The 19,719-nt window shown below is 38.2% G+C and overlaps 1 protein-coding gene across 1 annotated transcript in view; it reads left to right on the forward strand.

Annotated features, from left to right (window-relative positions):
• Positions 1–2,364: 2,364 nt before the first annotated feature.
• htt (huntingtin) overlaps positions 2,365–19,719 on the forward strand; it is a 688,215-nt gene continuing 670,860 nt past the window's right edge. Inside the window, exon 1 of the mRNA XM_090385445.1 lies at positions 2,365–2,591. Coding sequence (XP_090241571.1) covers positions 2,494–2,591 — 98 coding nt within the window. The 5' untranslated portion in view covers positions 2,365–2,493. The remainder of the gene's footprint in view (positions 2,592–19,719) is intronic.

The raw sequence follows: 19,719 nt of genomic DNA on the forward strand, positions 1-19,719 counted from the left end.
TCTGCTCATTGTAATAGAATCAGTGCAAGAATCACTTTCACGTCTGTCTGTGGCTTCTGTTAATGTATTAGTCTGTGATTCCCCTCCCCAAGCTAGCAATTTTTTACCCACTTACCACTGCCTCGATAACATCGGTAAATATTCTTGCACTCTTTTTATTGAATTGTATCCCATCCTGTAGCAACAGCCTCTCCTGTGAACGAGCACAGACCACGTTGAGAAAAATTCTATCCCATGAGCGTTGCATAATCTCTCCAGGGCCTAAGTGAATGACAAGGCTCTCATCATATACAAACCCCTATTGCGTCTGAACAGGATTGCAGACTATTTCAAAATTAACACTAATTCGCGCTATTTTTCAACGTCGACCTTTATTTGTTCAGTGAGATTAGTAAGCAAGGATCTTTCGATATTTACAGAAATAAATAGCTTTCGTATAGGCACACGACTACCAAATCCCAGATTCTTCAACTCCTACCTCATAGATAGTACAGTGGTTATAATTACCGCCTTACCACACTGAGTGAAAAGGCTCGGGTTTGACTCGTCTCCATGACGCGAGGAACTTATATAAATTGCTTTCAATAACGGGCTGAGTTACTGTCTGAGGTGTGGAGAGCAAATCCACCTCACTCCCCTCCAGAAATTTCGGGTTTCATTCAGCAAAACAGGGAAATACCAGAGAACATACCGGCGATTCTACCTACTGTGCCACCCACAATAAGTGTGACCTCATGGGTAACACAGTTGGTAGAATCGACGTCCTCTCCCCCATTGAGTGGAAAAGACCCGAGTTCTATTCAATTTACAAAAAATATACCTGGATGAAGTGAGAAATTTTACGGAAATTTTTCACAATATAGTTGAGTTAGTCGGTGCCAGACGAGGGTACCATTGTTTTTCTCCCGGAAACTCGGTTTTTCGTCCAGAAAAACAGAAAATTGACCACAGAACACACGCAATACCATGGAGCAATATAGCCATAGTCGCTGATGCTCCCAAAAGCCTTCAGCAACAATAACAACAACCAGGAGGGAGCAAACTGCTGTTATGGTATCCTTACGATACCATACCATCAGACTCACATGTCTTAAGTATTCTTTTAGCGGCATCTTGCGCAGTTATATCAAGAACTGGAAATTGGTCTCTGAGGTATGTGAGGCTGATGATATCGTATTTCAGGAGTTTCCTGAAGAAGTGGTGCAGGAAGTACTACGAAACCTTATGAAAATAATCTGTAATTCTTTAAGAAATTAAAGGTAGATTATATTCCATGAAGTTTTAGGTTCTTATTATTTCAAATTTCCTGAAACAATTAATAGACAGACTACTCTGGAATTTCCTGTCCATAACTCTCTTAGAAAAAATCAGAAATTCACAAACTGTGAAAGCAATATCCAGATTTTGGAATGAATCTTTTTGTCAAGGTCGAAAGGACATGGTCTTCATATATCGGGAGATTTTGTTACTATATAGGAATAGTCAGGACAGTTTGATAGGATCAAGAATAATGGAAGCCTCAAGTATGAGGCTTCCATGATCAGAGCTGGCCTTAGGCACGTGCAACTGGTGAGGCCTTGCACTTCCATAGAGCCTCATGCAATCAAATGTATACATTTTATGAATTTCTTTTCATTTTTAATGTCGTATTTCCTTATTGTCTTTAAGACTGTGTTTATAGCAAAAGTGCAAAATATCTCATTCCGTTGGCAAGCAAAAGCCCCCTCCGAATTCATTATTAATTATACAACTATACGTTGTCTTAAAGAATACCATACAATATTCAGGTTTTCTACTTAAAAATCAGTGGTATATCACCTTGGTGCTGCTACACCACACCCATTAGTTCAGGATGGCTCAAAAGATTAAAAAAAAAAAAAAAGACAGTTAAAAAATAACTAAATTACATGATATCACGGTCCACGCTAGTGACGATAACCCCACTGTCAAAAATGCATATTTTAATGGGCTTTTTTCACTCCGTGGCTGAATTAGTCGGTCTCAGGCGTAGATAGTAAGGTTTTTTACCCCCCAGAAACTGGGATTTTTCGTCCAGCAAACAGACAAATCGACCATAGAACACACACACAATTAACAGACATAAGGCACAGACGGCAGATGAATTTAATTATTCGGGTGGCCTAAATATAATAGTTAGGTTTGGTTTTGTCAAAAATGCATGAAGGCAGAGAGCAATTAAACCATTGTTATAAACGAAAAGTCTGCAGTTTACTGACGTTGTACGCGAATAGGCTCAAGTATATTATGAAGTTGGCTCAGTTTCTCTTTTCCTGCAGATAATTGTGAGAGGTCGTTGCAGAGCAACCATAGCAAATGTTACTGTAATGTTTAAAATGGACTGATGGTAACTTCGTGCAGGGTTGTGGGTATTATTATTATTTTTTTGGCTCTTTGTCCTTCGGATGAGTAATTTCTTAAGTTAGTCTTTGTTTTCGTGGTGGTGATTAGTGTGCCGAGGTGTCACTTCGAATCATGGCTACAATGGAAAAATTAATAAAAGCTTTCGAAGCCTTAAAAATGATACACCCATCTAGCTCTGCTGAGGATAGTCACACAACTCACACTACCAAGTAAGCACCTTGTTACTGTAGTGTGTTGTTCACTGCCTTGTATTTCGTTTATTAATGGATCAAAAGAAAACAGAATACAAGCATGTTTATTAAAAACTGAAACTCGAGTATTTGTTTACATATCCGCCATGTTGTCATATGCATTACACGTAAGAAAAACATTTCCAGTCGTCTCTGTTAGTCACGAACCGTTGCGTTTTGGTAAACATAAAAGCAAATTAAAATATGACGAATGGGAAATTTTCTTAAAATGTACCTTAGCCTCAATTAGAATACTGTATCTGAAAACACGACGATAGACAGATTCATCCTGTTGCATTGTAATAGTGTTTAAAAAAACTTTTTTTTTTATTTTGTCTTATATTATTAGCATACCACGAAATTAGATTCAAAGATAATGCAGGGGCATTATTTTTGAAAGTGAACTGTTTAAACCCGAAGATAATTCATATGCGTTATCTTCAGGTTTGTGTGGAATTTGTATTTTCTCATTTAGGAATTATTTACTGCGTTTTTCAATTTACATAAATATTGGAGTTGATTAAAGAGAAACATCCCACCTGTTTTGAAAAAAATTCTATTTTGAATGCTTATTTTTATAGTATTCTATTCATTGATTAAATTTTTAATCAATGGAAAGCATACCATACTCAAAGTAGTCCATTTGGATAGTACCATACTCAAAGTAGTTGAGAATGAAGTAGACATCTGACATGATGTTCTCTCAGCAGTACTGCTAGGATAGCTCATCTGGTTCTGGCCTGGTAGCAGTAGGAACTATGCCAACAGGAAAAAACGTGATTATCACCTTGTCTTAAAAAAATATTGTGACCACATATGAACTATATTAATCACAGTTCACACTGCAGTGTGCATATTGTAACAGCATATGGGCTCATACCCACAGCTTCCAATGGGCAGCATTCTGAAGACTTTTGTATATCATATATCTTTTTATTGTCTTTCCTCATATGATTGCTCTGTTTCTCATTTTACCATACAAGTTAGCATTAGTAGAGGCATATGATGCAAGAAAGCAAGCATATATAGCATCAGCCAAAAAAAAAAAAAAAAAAAAAAAAACAACTTTCCCCATTTCACTCCAAAAGTTTGTCTAGTTCAGCCTTGAATTTATTTAAGCTGTCAACTTCTACAACGATAGATGGAAGTTTGTTCCAGCAATCAACCAACCACTGGTTAAGGCAAATTTCCACACATCTACAACAGTCTTTCCTCAGTTTGAATTTATGCCTCCTCAAGTGTGTAATCTGAGCAAGAGGAAGAATCCCATCAGCACTGAGCTTGCTTAAACCATTCAACGCCTTATACACCTTAGTCAGATCACCTTGCAGGTGCTTAGTCTCTAGAGGGGCTTAGAGGGGAACAGGTATCCTGTGTGTTATCAGACACTCAGCCTAAAACACTGATGGATCCAATATCTCTCTATTATAGAAGATTTAGGAGAAGTCCGGTTGGCCTGCCTCCCTAAAATCCACTCATGCACACCTTCTCGATGGTAAGCCCTGTTACGTCACCTAGGTGGCAACGAACGTGCAGAGTGGTTCTCTTCAAGACGCCTGGTCAGCGTGAAGAGGAAAAGACCAAACCCTCCAGCAATGAGAACACAACAATACAAATGGCCCTCAGTCCCCAGCAGCTTTCACTCTCCCCCTTACGGCAGCGAGAGGATCAGAGTGGAAGCAGAGGGTGCTAAGAATCTCTGGGTACGACCAGGCTGCCATGCACGGAAATTGAACTTGGCCTGTTATAACGTACGATCACTCATCGGTGAAGACAGGATATTAGAGCTGGAAAAGGAATTAGAAAATGTGAATTGGAATATCATCGGTTTGGCTGAAACAACAAGAAGAAATGAATCACTTATAAGTTTATCAAGTGGAAATCTGCTGTACACCAATGGAAACAGTGAAAGGAGTGAAGGTGGAGTTGGGTTTCTGGTCCATAAAGATTTTAAAAACAACATTTTGGAATTCAAAAGTACATCACCAAGGGTGTCAAGATTTCTAAAAGGTACAAGCTAAAGATTGTAATGATTTATGCACCAACATCGAGCCACGATGATGAAGAGGTTGAAGACATGTACACTGAAATTGAGAGTCTTCTAGATGAGCAGAAAACCCACTACACTATTATTATGGGGGACTTCAATGCTAAGGTTGGAAAAAGGCAAAACAGCGCAGAAAGAGGAACTAAAGGAAATTTTGGAATTGGTGAAAGAAATAAAAGAGGTGAAAGACTTGTGGAATTTGCAGAATCTCAAGGAATGTCAGTAATGAACACTTTTTTCAAGAAAAGGGTGAACAGAAAGTGGACATGGAAGAGTCCAAATGGATTAACAACTAATGAAATCGACTTCATCCTCACTAACAGAAGATATATTGTGAATGATGTTACCGTCCTGAATAAGGTAAATGTTGGAAGTGATCACAGAATGGTAAGATGTACACTTGATATAGATGTAGGAAAGGAAAGGAAAAAACTGACTCGAGTAAATAATACAAAGGTCTTTGAAATAACAGAGGAGGAGAAAAAGCAGTATGTACTGGAACTTAAGAACAAGTTTGAGCTTCTGCAGACTGCTCAGGACCAAGATATCGACGAGGAATATTACAACTTTCTGAAAGTGATAAAGCCCAAGAAACCTATAGGGAAACAGAAATCCAAAGAAGAAAAAATTAGTCAAGAAACACTTGTCATGATGAACCAAAGACGACAAATGAAGAGCAAGAAAAACACTGCCAGAGAGAAAATTGAGTATACTGAGTTATGCCAAGCCATTAGAAAGAGACTCAGAGAGGACATAAGAAGATTTAACACAAGAAAAGTAGAACAAGCATTAAGGGAAAACAAAGAATTTAAATCAGCAGCCATGAGCAGTAATACAGAAAGACAAATTATACTGAAACTGAAGAATAGCAATGGTGTACTTATAAACAGCAGAGAAGGCATAATTCAAATAGCAGAAGACTACTATAGAGAATTATACAAGGAGCGAGGGAATGATACCAGCAGTGGGGAAGATGGATTGCAAAGTAGCAACACATACGACATACCCGATATTCTTCCTGATGAGGTAGAACATGCATTGAAGAAAATGAAGAATCGGAAAGCCCCGGGGTAAGATGAAGTTACTGTAGAGTTGTTAAAATTGGGAGGAAGAGACATAACACAAAAACTGGCAAGGCTCTTCACAAAGTGCATTAGAAAAGGTGTGATGCCTAAGCAGTGGAATAATGCAATCATAGTTTTGCTGCATAAGAAAGGAGATAAATCAGAAATTGGAAATTATAGACCAATTAGCTTGTTATCCCATATCTACAAGTTGTTCACAAGGGTCATTACTAACAGATTAGAAAGAATACTTGATGAGAATCAACCGAAAGAGCAAGCTGGCTTTAGGACAGGATTCTCAACTATGGATCACCTTCACGTAATATCACAGCTAATGGAGAAAGCAAATGAATATAAAACACCATTATGCCTGGCATTTGTGGATTATGAAAAGGCATTTGACTCCATACAGCATAAGGCAATGTTTCGGGCACTGGAAAGACAAGGCATAGATACTCCATATATTATGATTTTGAAGAAAATATATGAGAGTGCTACATCCTTTATTAGACTAGACAAAGACAGTAGCAAATTTAAAATCGAGAAAGGAGTTCGACAAGGAGACACAATATCTCCGAAGCTGTTTACTGCTGCCCTTGAGGAAGCCTTCAGAAGATTAGACTGGTCGCAGAAAGGAGTCAATGTGAATGGAGAGTACCTAAACCATTTACGATTTGCAGATGACATTGTGGTCATAAGCCACGATCCCAAAGAATTAGAGGAAAATCTTAATCAGTTATGCACAGTTAGTAAGGATTTTGGACTAAAGATGAATATGGCTAAAACAAAAGTAATGATGAACAAGTATGCCACGGAAAGGGAAATAATGATTGAAGGAGCAGTAATTGAAAAGGTGGAGTCATATACTTATCTGGGACAAGTTATTAGCTGTAATAATGATAAATGGCTGGAAGTCAAGAGAAGAATAAATTTTGGATGGATAGCATTCAGGAAATATAGTCACACACTGAAGAGCAATATCCCAGTTTGTCTGAAACGTAAAATAATGAATCAATGTATACTCCCCACCATGACTTATGGAAGTGAAACTTGGGCACTCACCAAAAGAATGGAAGAGAAGCTAAGAACTACACAGCGAAGAATGGAACGAATTATATTGGGAATCAGACTGTTAGATAAGAAGAGAAACACATGGATTAGGCAGCAAACTCAAGTAAAGGACATTGTTATCAAAACTAAAGAACTAAAATGGTCTTGGGCAGGACACATAGCTTGAAGACATGATGACAGATGGACTAAGAAAATAACAGAATGATACCCAAGAGGAGCTAGAAGAAAACCTGGAAGACAAAGGCGGAGATGGATAGATGAAATTCATGAGTTTTTGAGTAGTAAATGGATGGCCAGTGCTCAAAACAGAAGGAACTGGAAAGTTGCTGGAGAGGCCTTCATCCTGCAGTGGATTGAAAATGGCTGATGATGATGATGATGAGTCTCTAGACACTGTAATTTTCAGACTTAAGTCTGCCTTGGTAACAGCAACCCTTTGTTCCACTCTCTAATCTTGTTGCCCTTCTCTGTACTCATTCTAGTAGCTCAACAACTTTCCTAAAATGAGGCCTCCTGTATGCAGTAATCAAGGTTTGGCCTGACCATTGGCTTATACAAGAGGATAATCACCCTATCCCTGCTAGCAAAATTCCTATATGTCATTGACAAGACCCCATGAGCTATTCTTGCAGCCTATCTGCACTGCTCAGAAAACTTCGTATCTGACTGCACAATTACCCCCACGTCTTTTTCATTCTCTACCATCCTGAGTGTAGTACCACATAGTTGATACCACACTTGGGGTTACTGCTACCCATATGCAGTACTTTGCATTTGTTAAGGGTAAACTTCAGTTGCCACTTCTCAGCTCATCTGCTCAACTTTTCTATATCTTGTTGCAGTAGTGTACTATCCTTACTGTCATTAACAACCCTACCAACCTTCATATCGTCTGAAAACTTGGACATTAAGCCTAATATATCTTCATCAATATGATTGATAAATATAGAAAACAATGGTCTCAACACCGAACTCTGGGGGACTCCACTAATAAAATTAGGCCACAATGAGCAGTGGCCATCGATTACTATTCTCAGTCTTCTCCCACTCAACCATACTTTTATCCATAACAGCAGCTTTCCCTTAATGCCATACTGATCCAATTTGTACAGCAGCCGTCTATGTGCAATGGTATTAAAAGCTTTCCTGAAATCAAAGTACAGTGGATTCCGGTTATTGGGCCACCAGTTAATCGGGGCAAATCTTAAAAAACAGAACCCAATCGAGAAAATAGCCAGGGTTTACTTCGTTTAATTGGGACAACATGCCATTTAATCGGGGCAGGAGACCACAGCACTGGAGATTACCCTACGATTTTCTCCGACCAAACCACTTGGTAGGGTCGGATTTGTGGAGGTCACAACCATAAAACAATTAGCAGTCACCTGTTTATTGGGCTTTTCTGTTAGTGCAATCTATCGTAAATGAATAGTAAACTCAATCTTATTGAATTTGCGATAATGCCAACAGATGGAATTCTGTGGGTTATTGTGGTGAAATGTGTTTACACTTCCATGGAATCTTCAATCATATAAAAAAATTAATTTTCAGAATCTTCTCTTCATTCCTATTTTTAAAGCTTTGTAAAATTGTTACTCCGTTCTCACTTGTGCCTATCGTGTTACTTGTAATTTGTGTGTGCCATGTTCTTTGTCATTGATTGCTTATCATTTTACTGTTTTAAATTTTAATCCCCACCCACAAATGTCAGTGAACAAAAATGTCAACTATTTAATATGTACATATTACAGTATGTATTAATTATTAGCATTAGCATTAGTAGAGGCATTTGATGCAAGAAAGCAAGCTTATGCAGCATCAGCCAAAAAAAAAAAAAAAAATAATAATAATAAATAAATAAATAAAAAATAACCACTTTCACTTCACCGCTCTGTTTGTTCGAAATACCTGTCCAGCTGAGCCTTAAACTTATTTAGGCTATCAACTTCCACGACAAGGGATGGAAGTCTATTCCACCAACCAACCACCCGCTGGCTAAAGGCAAATTTCCTCACGTCTATCCTACATCTGTCTTTTCTCAATTTGAATTTATGCCCTCTCAGGTGATTATTCTGAGCAAGAGGAAGAATCCCATCAGCATTGAGCATGCTCAAACCATTCAAGGCTTTATACACCTCTATCAGATCACCTCGCTGGTGCCTAGTCCCCAGACACTAATTTGCAAAACTTAAGCCTTTCTTCGTAAGAGCACCCCTTTGTTCCATTAACTAATCTTGTTGACCTTCTCTGTACTCGTTCCAGCATCTCTACATCCTTCTTGAAATGAGGCCTCCAGACCTGTATACAGTATTCTAGGTGTGGCCTGACCATTGCCTTATACAAGGGAATAACCCCTCCTTATCCCTGCTAGAAAAATTCCTATATATCATCGACAATACACCATGAGCTACTCTTGCAGCCTGTCTGCACTGCTCAGAGAACTTCATATCTGCCTGAACAACCACCCCCAGGTCCCTTTCATTCTCTACCACTGTCAGTGTAGAGAATGAAATGTCAGTGTAGAGAAATTTCATTCTCTACCACAGAGTTGATACGTTGCTCTGGGGTTGCTGTTTCCCATATGTAGTACTTTACATTTGTCAATGTTAAACTTCATTTGCCACTTCTCAGCCCATCTGCTCAACCTTTCCAGATCCTGTTGCAGTAGCATAGTGTCAGTAGTGTCCTTGACAACCCTGCCAACCTTCGTATCGTCTGCAAACTTGGACATTAAGCTGGATATACCATCATCAATATCATTTATAAATACAGAAAACAATAATGGACCCAATACTGAACCCTGAGGGACTCCACTAATAACATTAGTCCACGATGAGCAGTGTCCATTGATTACCACTCTTTGTCTTCTCCCCCTCAACCACCCCTTTATCCATAGCAGCAATTTGCCTCCAATGCCACACTGCTCCAATTTGTGCAGCAGTCTTCCATGTGCAACAGTATCAAAAGCCTTTCTAAGATCCAAGTATATAATATCAAAGTTATTCCCTGCATCCAGTTCTTTTGTGACTACATCATAGTATCCAATCAAATTGGTCAGGCAAGACTTCCCCTTAACAAAACCATGCTGTGTCTGAGCTATAACTGAAGTCTTGTCTAGATGATCCTGCAGTGCTTCTTTAACCAGTGCCTCCATTAATTTTCCAGCAACAGAAGTTAAACTAACAGGTCTATAATTACTTTTGTCGCCCTTTGATCCTCCTTTGTGAATTGGGGTCACATTTGCACATCTCTGGTCCCTGAGTACTTCCCCTGAGTCCAAGGAAGCTCTCATAATTATGGCTAAGGGTTTGCTTACTTCCTTTGCTGCCTCCTTTAATATAACTGGATAGATCCCATCCACCCCGGGTGCCTTTCTTGTATTTATCTTCAACAATTTCTCCTCCACTTTACTCTCAGTTATTACAAGATTCTCTAGCCTACTGCCAGAGTTGAATACACCTCTGTCATTCCCCTCGCTGAATAACTCCTCATATGTGAATATCGATGCAAAATATTCATTTAGTTTGTTAGCTATCTGAGCAGGATCATCAACAGTTGAACCATCGATATCAAGTGGACCAATCTGATTCATCCCCTTCCTTCTAGAGTTTACATAAGTAAAGAACTCTTTGCTGTTTTTCTTTGCATCTCTTGCCAAAGATTTCTCGTAATCTGCCTTCGCCTGCCTAACCTCCTTTGTAACTTGGTTACAGATCAACTTGTATCTATCATAGGCTTCTGTGTCACGTGTTAATTTGTATGTATCCCATACATTTTTCTTCTCTGCCATATGTCTCATTAGTTCATCTGACATCCACTTAGGTCTAAACCTTGAACAATATTTCTTAGTTGGTATGTAAAGCCTAGTAACTTCCAAGATAAGTTCTTTGAATGCTTCCCATTTTGAATTTGCTGTTGGTCACATCGTCAGTTGGTCCCACTGTATAGAATTTAAATAGTGTCTCAGTCCATCGTAGTCGCCTTTACGAAAGCAATAACCCTTCCCTTTACCCCTAATGGTAGTTACCTCTTTGAGTAAATCCCACTTCAGCACACTGTGATCACTGCCACCTAGTGGTTCATTTACCTGCAGATTCTTAATGCATGAAGAATCACTATTGATAATCAAATCAAGAGTATTACTCCCTCTAGTTGCCTCATGAACATGCTGATGTAGAAAACAATCATCCAATAAATCCACGAAAGCCTTGCTAGTGTGTGAGTGACCAACCCACAAATTCCAGTCAATATCTGAGAAATTAAAATCCCCCATTATACATCTCGCTGATTTACTGGCCCACTCTATTTCCCTGTACAGTTGTTTATTATACTCATCAGAGTCATTAGGCCTATAGCACACTCCTACTCTCAATTTTGATCTCTCAATGCTTATGTCACACCAAACTGACTCAACACTGCAGTGTCCAGCGATGTCGACTGGCTTCACTTCCTTGGATTTTGTGTGTTTCTTAACTAATAGCATAACCCCTCCTCCCTTCCTATCCTGTCTATCGTTTCTGTACACATTGTACTCCCCAAATTTCAGTTCTGCATTCCTTATATCTGTGTGACACCACGTCTCTGATATCCCAACAATATCTGCCTTTGATGTTTTGAGCAATACCTCAAATTCATCAAATTTATTTACCAAACTCCTAGAATTTGTGTACATGCAAGTATACATGCACCTGTTCCTATTCTTAGCTACCCTAACACAACCCATGTGTTTACTTGTACCACAATGACTCCCAGCAGTCTCTGAAATATCTTGCATTTTGTTTTCCAGGCTGCTGCTCATTCCAATAGAAACAGTGCAAGAATCACTTTCACCTCTGCCAGTGGCTACTGTTAATCTATTAGTCCTTGTATCCCCCCAATCTAGCAGTTTTCCAACCCACCTAACACTGCCTCGATAGCATCAGCAAACATTCTTGCACCCTTTCTATTTAAGTGTATCCCATCCCTGTAGAAGTAGTCTCTCCTGTTAACAAGTACAGACCAGGCTGAAAAAAATTTTACCCCTTGAGCCGTGCACAGTCTTTCCAGGGCCGAATTGATCGACGGCTCTCAACATATGCTCCCTCCTATCCTCTTATTCCGATTATCATGTATATTCTTCTGATTTTCATGTATCACTTAATCTTTTTAATTGGTAAGGTAACAAAGGGTAAATTTGTGCTTAATATATCTTTACTTTTATAGCTTTGGATAATATTCCTCCTGTTTTTGCTAATTACAGTCGCTGTTTAAAAGAATTAAAATTCAATTCACAAATGTGATCACAATGACTGGCGCTTACTACACATCGTATAGTGAACGGTACTTTATCGTAATGTGATTTGATCGTACAGTGAACCAATTGTAAAGGGGGGGGTCCATTGTATTTTTAAATTTTTTTATGTGGAACTTCGGATAATTGGGGCCACCGCTTAATCGGGCCAAAATGCACTAGATCCAATGTGTCCCAATTAACCGGAATCGACTTTATATGATATCAAAATTATTTTTTGCGTCTAGTTCCTTTGTGACCACATCTTAGAATTGCCTGTCTTTGGACCCTTTCAAGATGTTGTTATTGTTGTTATTTGATTTTTAGGAACATTAGCAACTAAGGCCATATTGCTCCGGGATATGCGGTGGTCATTCTCTGACCTTTCCGCATCCTCCGTATTTGGTGGTGACGAGCTCGAACCTCGGTCTAATCAAGAAGCGTGTGCTACGCACTGCTGCTTCCCACCTGGCTACGGAGGCGCCTTCAAACAGTATGAGAATTGGAACAGGGTTTTTCAGAATGGTTGTCACACTACTGGCAGGGACATCACATTTTAAAGCGATTTTTTTTTTTTTTTTTTTTTTTAATGCCGCGAGCTACTTTTTCACATTACACTCAAGGATTTCCTCTTAGTTTACCAGGTGGTAGATGACTTTCATCAACCGGTGAAATACCACCACTTTGCTTATTGGAGGCTTGAAGTGGTGAAACCCATGTTTAGTCTCTAGAGCAAAGTTTCCGGCATCTCCCCCCCCATACTTCTCCTTCAACCCATGCACGGTACTAAGTACTATAGGTTTTGATACCTTTCGTGTTTGGGGTTTTCATAAAAAAAAAAAAAAAAAAGACACTGTAAGGTTACTTGCACAGCAGTTACAACAAAGCTGAAATTAGGGACCACTTGTAGCTACCACGTAAACAGAGACAAGTGAAATTTAGTAAAAGTGTGGATGACTCATTTCCTTGAAACAACAGATGAATTTCTGAGATAGAGGAAAATCACTCTCTCCTGATTCTCTAATACGATACTTACGGTAGAAAATAGGTTGACCAGAGCCAATGCTTGTGTTGGGAATATGCCTTAATTTTTGCCAGCGGCTGTGGACAGCTGACCAGCGGGACTTCTCAGCATAGTAATGTATAAGTTGTATAGGTTTTACTTCTTTTTAGCCATTGCTGACCCACTGCTGGGCAAAGGCCTCTCCCAAACATCCATCTTTTTCTACCCTGCACCTGGCCAATTTTCTTCCTGTAGAGTTTTACAGGCACCATTAAATTTTAAAATGTTTTAGCTCTTAATTCATGGAATTAAAGCCTTTAGCTATTAAAAGCTAAATGGGTTAATGCTTAATCCTTTTAGTTCTTAATTCGTGCTTTCTACAGCATCTGCTTTATTACCTAAATGCCAGAGGTGCAAACAACGAACGATGTTTCTGCTGTCAAACTCAGTTCTGTTATATGGAAACTTTCTTCGTTATATGGAAACTATTTTCAATGTAATGACCAAGGGGAAATCAAAAAATTTCGCTACATGGAAGTTCATTAAAGAGAGGTCCGACTGTATATATATATATATTTAATTAATTAATATTACTGTATATGGATTTTTGTTTTATCTTAATGTGAAACTTTCATTCAATCAACAAGATACACAGGTCTGCCTTGATGGTACTTTGAAGTGTGTGGACCTTAGATAATAAAATTGAAAAGCAGCTGTTTCAGTTGATTGAATAAAGATTGCTGATTGTACATATTTGTTTTTATTTCACTGTATTTTCATTTCGAAAAAAAAAAAAAAAAAAAAGAAATGGATGGCATTACTTTTTTAGTTATTCCCTCATAGAAGTGTTTTGTCCCCAGTGTTCAGATATGATCAAAATATGATCTATCTTTTGCAGTTAAGCATATATAATAATACAGTGCATACCGCTTATTATGATCATGAATAATGTTATCATTCGCATAATGTTATTACTTTTATGTAGTCCTGATCAGACATGACTAATACATAGAAAAAACACCATCGTGTATTGAAATCGGTGCTTCAGTTTTGTTATCCCTTTTTTTGCCTTATTGTGGTTTACTCATATATGGTGGAAGTGATTATATAACATCCTGATTCGTTCTTGAACTCGGACATGCTGTGTGGCTAATTACTGATTTTGCTTCACACAGTTTGTATGGTGGTTGTTGTCGTTACTCCACAAAAGAAAGTACTGTATTCTACTAGTCTGACTGTTTTACAGTAGAACGTTAACTCCCTTTCTAATTTTTGATTGTAATATTTTCTTTATATGTTTTTAATGGTTTTTATGAATTTCCAAAAACATTGTGACAGTTTCATCTTTCTCACAGAAATTGTGAACAGTCAAATTAAAGTTGCTTTTGATTTTAATGCTTTTTTTTTCCCTGTCCATGCCACCTTTTCATGTACACATTTCTGCTCTGCATCAACAAACAGTGCTGAACAGCTGCATTCTTGTTTCTTCAGATATTGTTATCACTTTATCTGGGTCCCAAAGTGATCACAGTAAGTGACATTCACTGTACATGGGATACCCATCTCTCTATCATATATATGAAGGATGCATTTCTTGATGGGTTTACAGCTGTGATATTTGCAGATTCTGGAATTAACAGTTCATAGAAAAATAGCAGATGCATTTTAAACACCATGGCTGACACAGATATAATGCAATGTTTATTACTATTTTAGGTAAGTTGTAGTTCAAATGTGCCATCTTCTACTTAGTTACATTTTAAATATATAAAATGTAGCTAGGGAGTAGATTTTTTCCTTGGGCATGTAATAATGTTTATTCAGGATACTTCATACTATTTCTTTCCTTTGCAGTTTTGCAAGCTTCAAATTTTTTGTGCCAACAACATCATTACTCTGTAGAGAAAGGTTTGGAGATTTGGTTGGCAACATTTGAATACTCTCCAGATGATGTAAATAAAATAGTGGTCTACAGCAGTGAGCTCCAAAGTTGGGTGCGCAAGATGATTCATGGGGTGTGCATGATAATCCGCAATAAATCAATATTTATTAATTATGAAAACTTTAGTTTTTCCAAACATAATTAAAAATGAAAATTATAAATAAATGTGTTTTTAATACTTCAATGTGCGGCTTTATTTGATCATGCCATCAGTTTTGCCCTTGTCTGAAACGAAGCAGCCACGTGCTTACTTGAGGCTCGGGATATATCTTCCATCCTTGTTTTTAACTTACTGAACAAATGTAGATCAAGCAAACAATTAAACAAATGATTTTATAAATGTGATTTTAGATATAATGCCTTCCGTGTAAATGATTTATAAATAAAAAAATATATTAAACTTATATATTTAATTTTTTATTCTTGGGTGTGCACTAGTCCTTTTAAGTAAAATAAGGGTGCATGACCAAAAAAGTTTGGAGACTGCTGGTTTACAGCATTGAGCAATACTACAGAAGTGGGAATTCAGTTATTCAACATCACAAGTTATGTCTATCTTAGTGTCATTAGGATAAATTTTCATCATCATCATGAACTTGATCTAGCTTAGGTCTTTTAAGGGCTGTTCTATTGTAGCTCTTGGAGGTGGTCTTGATCTCACCATTGTTGTCTTGGTTGACTCACATCTCTCTTGCCTATAAGTTTGTAGTTAAAGGCTAATTTTTGGATCTGGTTTGGGTTCATTCTTTCTATGTGGCTGGTCCATTTTTTCTGATACTGTTTTATGTGATTTACTAGGTTATCTACTTTTAATTTCTCATGAATACCTAGATTTCTTTGATGATCTAATCTTGTAAAGCCTAATAATGGTCTTAAAAATGTGCTGCTCCTAGTTTTTTTGCATATTTCTTATTTATTACCCAAGGAAAAATTTTATGTTTTTTTTATATATAGCTGTGGCATTAATGTAGATGACAGTTGGTTTCAACTGGACAGTGCAAGGTCCCAACTGCAGGAGTTGGCCTGGTGTTCCCGATTGAAATTTTTGGCAACAAGGTAGTGTCTTACCTCTAGCCTGTGCTGTATGTAAAAGGACTGACAATACTAAGTTATTGCAATGATCACCTGATCCATTGCAATAACTTAGGAGGATCACCTGATTTAAATCCATGTGATTTTTATCCCTGGGGTTATCCCAGAGACACAGTTTCAGAAGAATCCGTGACCCATTACTCCACTGAAGAAAGTGGTTGAAGATGTAATTTTTTCTGTGGTGGAGTAAACTTTGAAGCATGTTCTTCTCAACTTCACATTCCAACTGTGAGACATTTTTGATATATGTGGGAGACATGTTGAACATATTGTGGCACGAATTACCCAATGCTGCTAAATATAGTTCATGTTAATTTGTGTTTCTTAACTGTATTTTCTGCCCTTCAGATGAACAAAATGGTATGATGAATAAAAAATCACCCTGTTTGATATGCGAGAAGTGCAGTTATGAAGATAACAGTTGACTTTTTTGAATGGAATGGATTATAATATAGTGCCCTTTGAATTTGTTAAACTTGTGGATCCTCTCAGTCATCCTGTGTTTTGGTTCTCATTCCAGACTAAGGAAAGTGAACAACTTTTTTTAAATACAGGAATTAACATAATAAATAAGTATAGTGTCTCAAAAAGATGTGCACACACTTTCATAAAAATAATTAATTGCATATTTATAGTTGAATCTGACTTTTTTAATTTCAGTTAGTATGTTTTGTTGATAAAAGAGTGTTTGTTGTTAAAACAAAAGCAAAATGACAGCAACAGTTCAGAGTGTAAACAATGTGGTGGTTGGACATTTGACATTTTAACAATACAAAGCAATTTTAAAGTGGTAGTGGAGATATAAATTTACCACAAAAATCTAGAACTCTGTTCATCAGTAGATGAGGAAAATTCTGATGTGGGGGTTGCAGTGATTTGTACAATTACACAATTTGTAAGGTAAGCTTATGAGACCAAAATTAGCAGAACAAGTGTAGGCCACATTCTTAAAAAGAACTAAGCAGAAATCTTATCTTTGAAGATTGCTACATAATACAAATGAAGATGATCCCAGTTGTCAGGTTATTTTGTGGACAGTTTAAAGCGAAGGTGGATATGAGTTGCAAGATTTTCAGACAAGATGGTTTGGTCAGAAGAGGCAATGGCTAAGGTAAAGAAAGCCAACACTGGAAACATACCGGGCAAATTCATTTCCCACTACAGCAGTTTCTCCTTGCATTCTCGGTAAACAGATGGTGCTTGTTATCGGCATCGGCAGTAGCAATGTACTGATTAGTTTTATCTCGCTATTAAAAGCAGATTATTGGAGTTCATGAGTGTAATACTTTCATGGACTGAAATTTACTTATGGGTACATCCTCCAGACTTCCTCAGTCTTAGGGTGTTTATCCCCCCCCCCTTCCCACTGTTTTAAAATAGGAAAATGACTTCTACTGCCACTACCAATAAGACGCACCATCTGCAGAAGTTGTTTTCCTGTTTTTAAACAGAAGAAAGGGGGTATAAACACCCTAAGACTAAGGCAGTCTGGAGGGTTATACCCTTAAGTAAATTTCAGCTGCAAAGGCAGTACACTCATGAACTCCAATAATCTGCTTTTAATAGAAAAAACTAATCAGTATACCATTATTGACTTCTACTGCCACTACCGATAATACACCATCTGTTTAGCATTAGCATTAGTAGAGGCATTTGATGCAAGAAAGCAAGCTTATGCAGCATCAGCCAAAAAAAAAAAAAAAAAAAAACCCACTTCCACTTCACCCCTCTGTTTGTTCAAAATACCTGTCCAGCTGAGCCTTAAACTTATTTAGGCTATCAACCTCCACCACAAGGGATGGCAGTCTGTTCCACCAACCAACCACCCGCTGGCTAAAGGCAAATTTCCGCACGTCTATCCTACATCTGTCTTTCCTCAATTTGAATTTATGCCCTCTCAGGTGATTTTTCTGAGCTAGAGGAAGAATCCCATCAGCATTGAGCATGCTTAAACCATTCAAGGCTTTATACACCTCTATCAGATCACCTCGCTGGTGCCTAGTCTCCAGACACTGTAATTTGCAAAACTTAAGCCTTTCTTCGTAAGAGCACCCCTTTGTTCCATTCACTAATCTTGTTGCCCTTCTCTGTACTTGTTCCAGCAGCTCTACATCCTTCTTGAAATGAGGCCTCCAGACCTGTATACAGTACTCTAGGTGTGGCCTGACCATTGCCTTGTACAATGGAATAATCACCTCCTTATCCCTGCTGGAAAAATTCCTGTATATCATTGACAATACTCCATGAGCTACTCTTGCAGCCCGTCTGCACTGCTCAGAGAACTTCATATCTGCCTGCACAATCACCCCCAAGTCCCTTTCATTCTCTACCACTGTCAGTGTAGTACCACAGAGTTGATACGTTGCTCTGGGGTTGCTGTTTCCCATGTGTAGTACTTTACATTTGTCAATGTTAAACTTCATTTGCCACCTCTCAGCCCATCTGCTCAACCTTTCCAGATCCTGTTGCAGCAGTGTAGTGTCAGTAGTGTCCTTGACAACCCTGCCAACCTTTGTATCATCTGCAAACTTGGACATTAAGCTTGATATACCATCATCAATATCATTTATAAATACAGAAAACAATAATGGACCCAACACTGAGCCCTGAGGGACTCCACTAATAACATTAGTCCAAGATGAGCAGTGTCCATTGATTACCACTCTCTGTCTTCTCCCACTCAACCACCCCTTTATCCATAGCAGCAATTTGCCTCCAATGTCACACTGCTCCAATTTGTGTAGCAGTCTTCCATGTGCAACAGTATCAAAAGCCTTTCTAAGATCCAAGTATATAATATCAAAGTTATTCCCTGCATCCAGTTCTTTTGTGACTGCATCATAGTATCCAATCAAGTTGGTCAGGCAAGACTTCCCCTTAACAAAACCATGCTGTGTCTGAGCTATAACTGAAGTCTTGTCTAAATGATCCTGCAGTGCTTCTTTAACCAGTGCCTCCATTAATTTTCCTGGAACAGAATTTAAGCTCACAGGTCTATAGTTACTTGTGTCAGCCTTTGATCCTCCTTTGTTAATTGGGGTCACATTTGCACATTTCCAGTCTATGGGTACCTCCCCTGAGTCCAAGGAAGCTCTCATAATTATGGCTAAGGGTTTGCTTACTTCCTTTGCTGCCTCCTTTAATATAACTGGATAGATCCCATCCACCCCGGGTGCCTTTCTTGTGTTTATCTTCAACAGTTTCTCCTCCACTTTACTCCCAGTTATTTCAAGATTCTGTAGCTTACTGCTAGAGTTGAATACACCTCTGGCATTCCCCTTGCTGAATAACTCCTCATGTGTGAATGTCGATGCAAAATATTCATTTAGTTTGTTAGCTACCTGAGCAGGATCATCAACAGTTGACCCATCAATATCAAGTGGACCAATCTGATTCATCCCCTTCCTTCTAGAGTTTACATAAGTAAAGAACTCTTTGCTGTTTTTCTTTGCATCCCTTGCCAAGGATTTCTCGTAATCTGCCTTCGCCTGCCTAACCTCCTTTGTAACTTGGTTGCATATCAACTTGTATCTATCATAGGCTTCTGTGTCATGTGTTAATTTGTAAGTATCCCATGCATTTTTCTTCTCTGCCATATGCCTCATTAGTTCATCTGACA

Source organism: Mastigoproctus giganteus, chromosome 11 (genome assembly GCF_048544385.1).
Source record: "Mastigoproctus giganteus isolate SK-2022 chromosome 11, ASM4854438v1, whole genome shotgun sequence".
NCBI lineage: Eukaryota > Metazoa > Arthropoda > Arachnida > Uropygi > Thelyphonidae > Mastigoproctus > Mastigoproctus giganteus.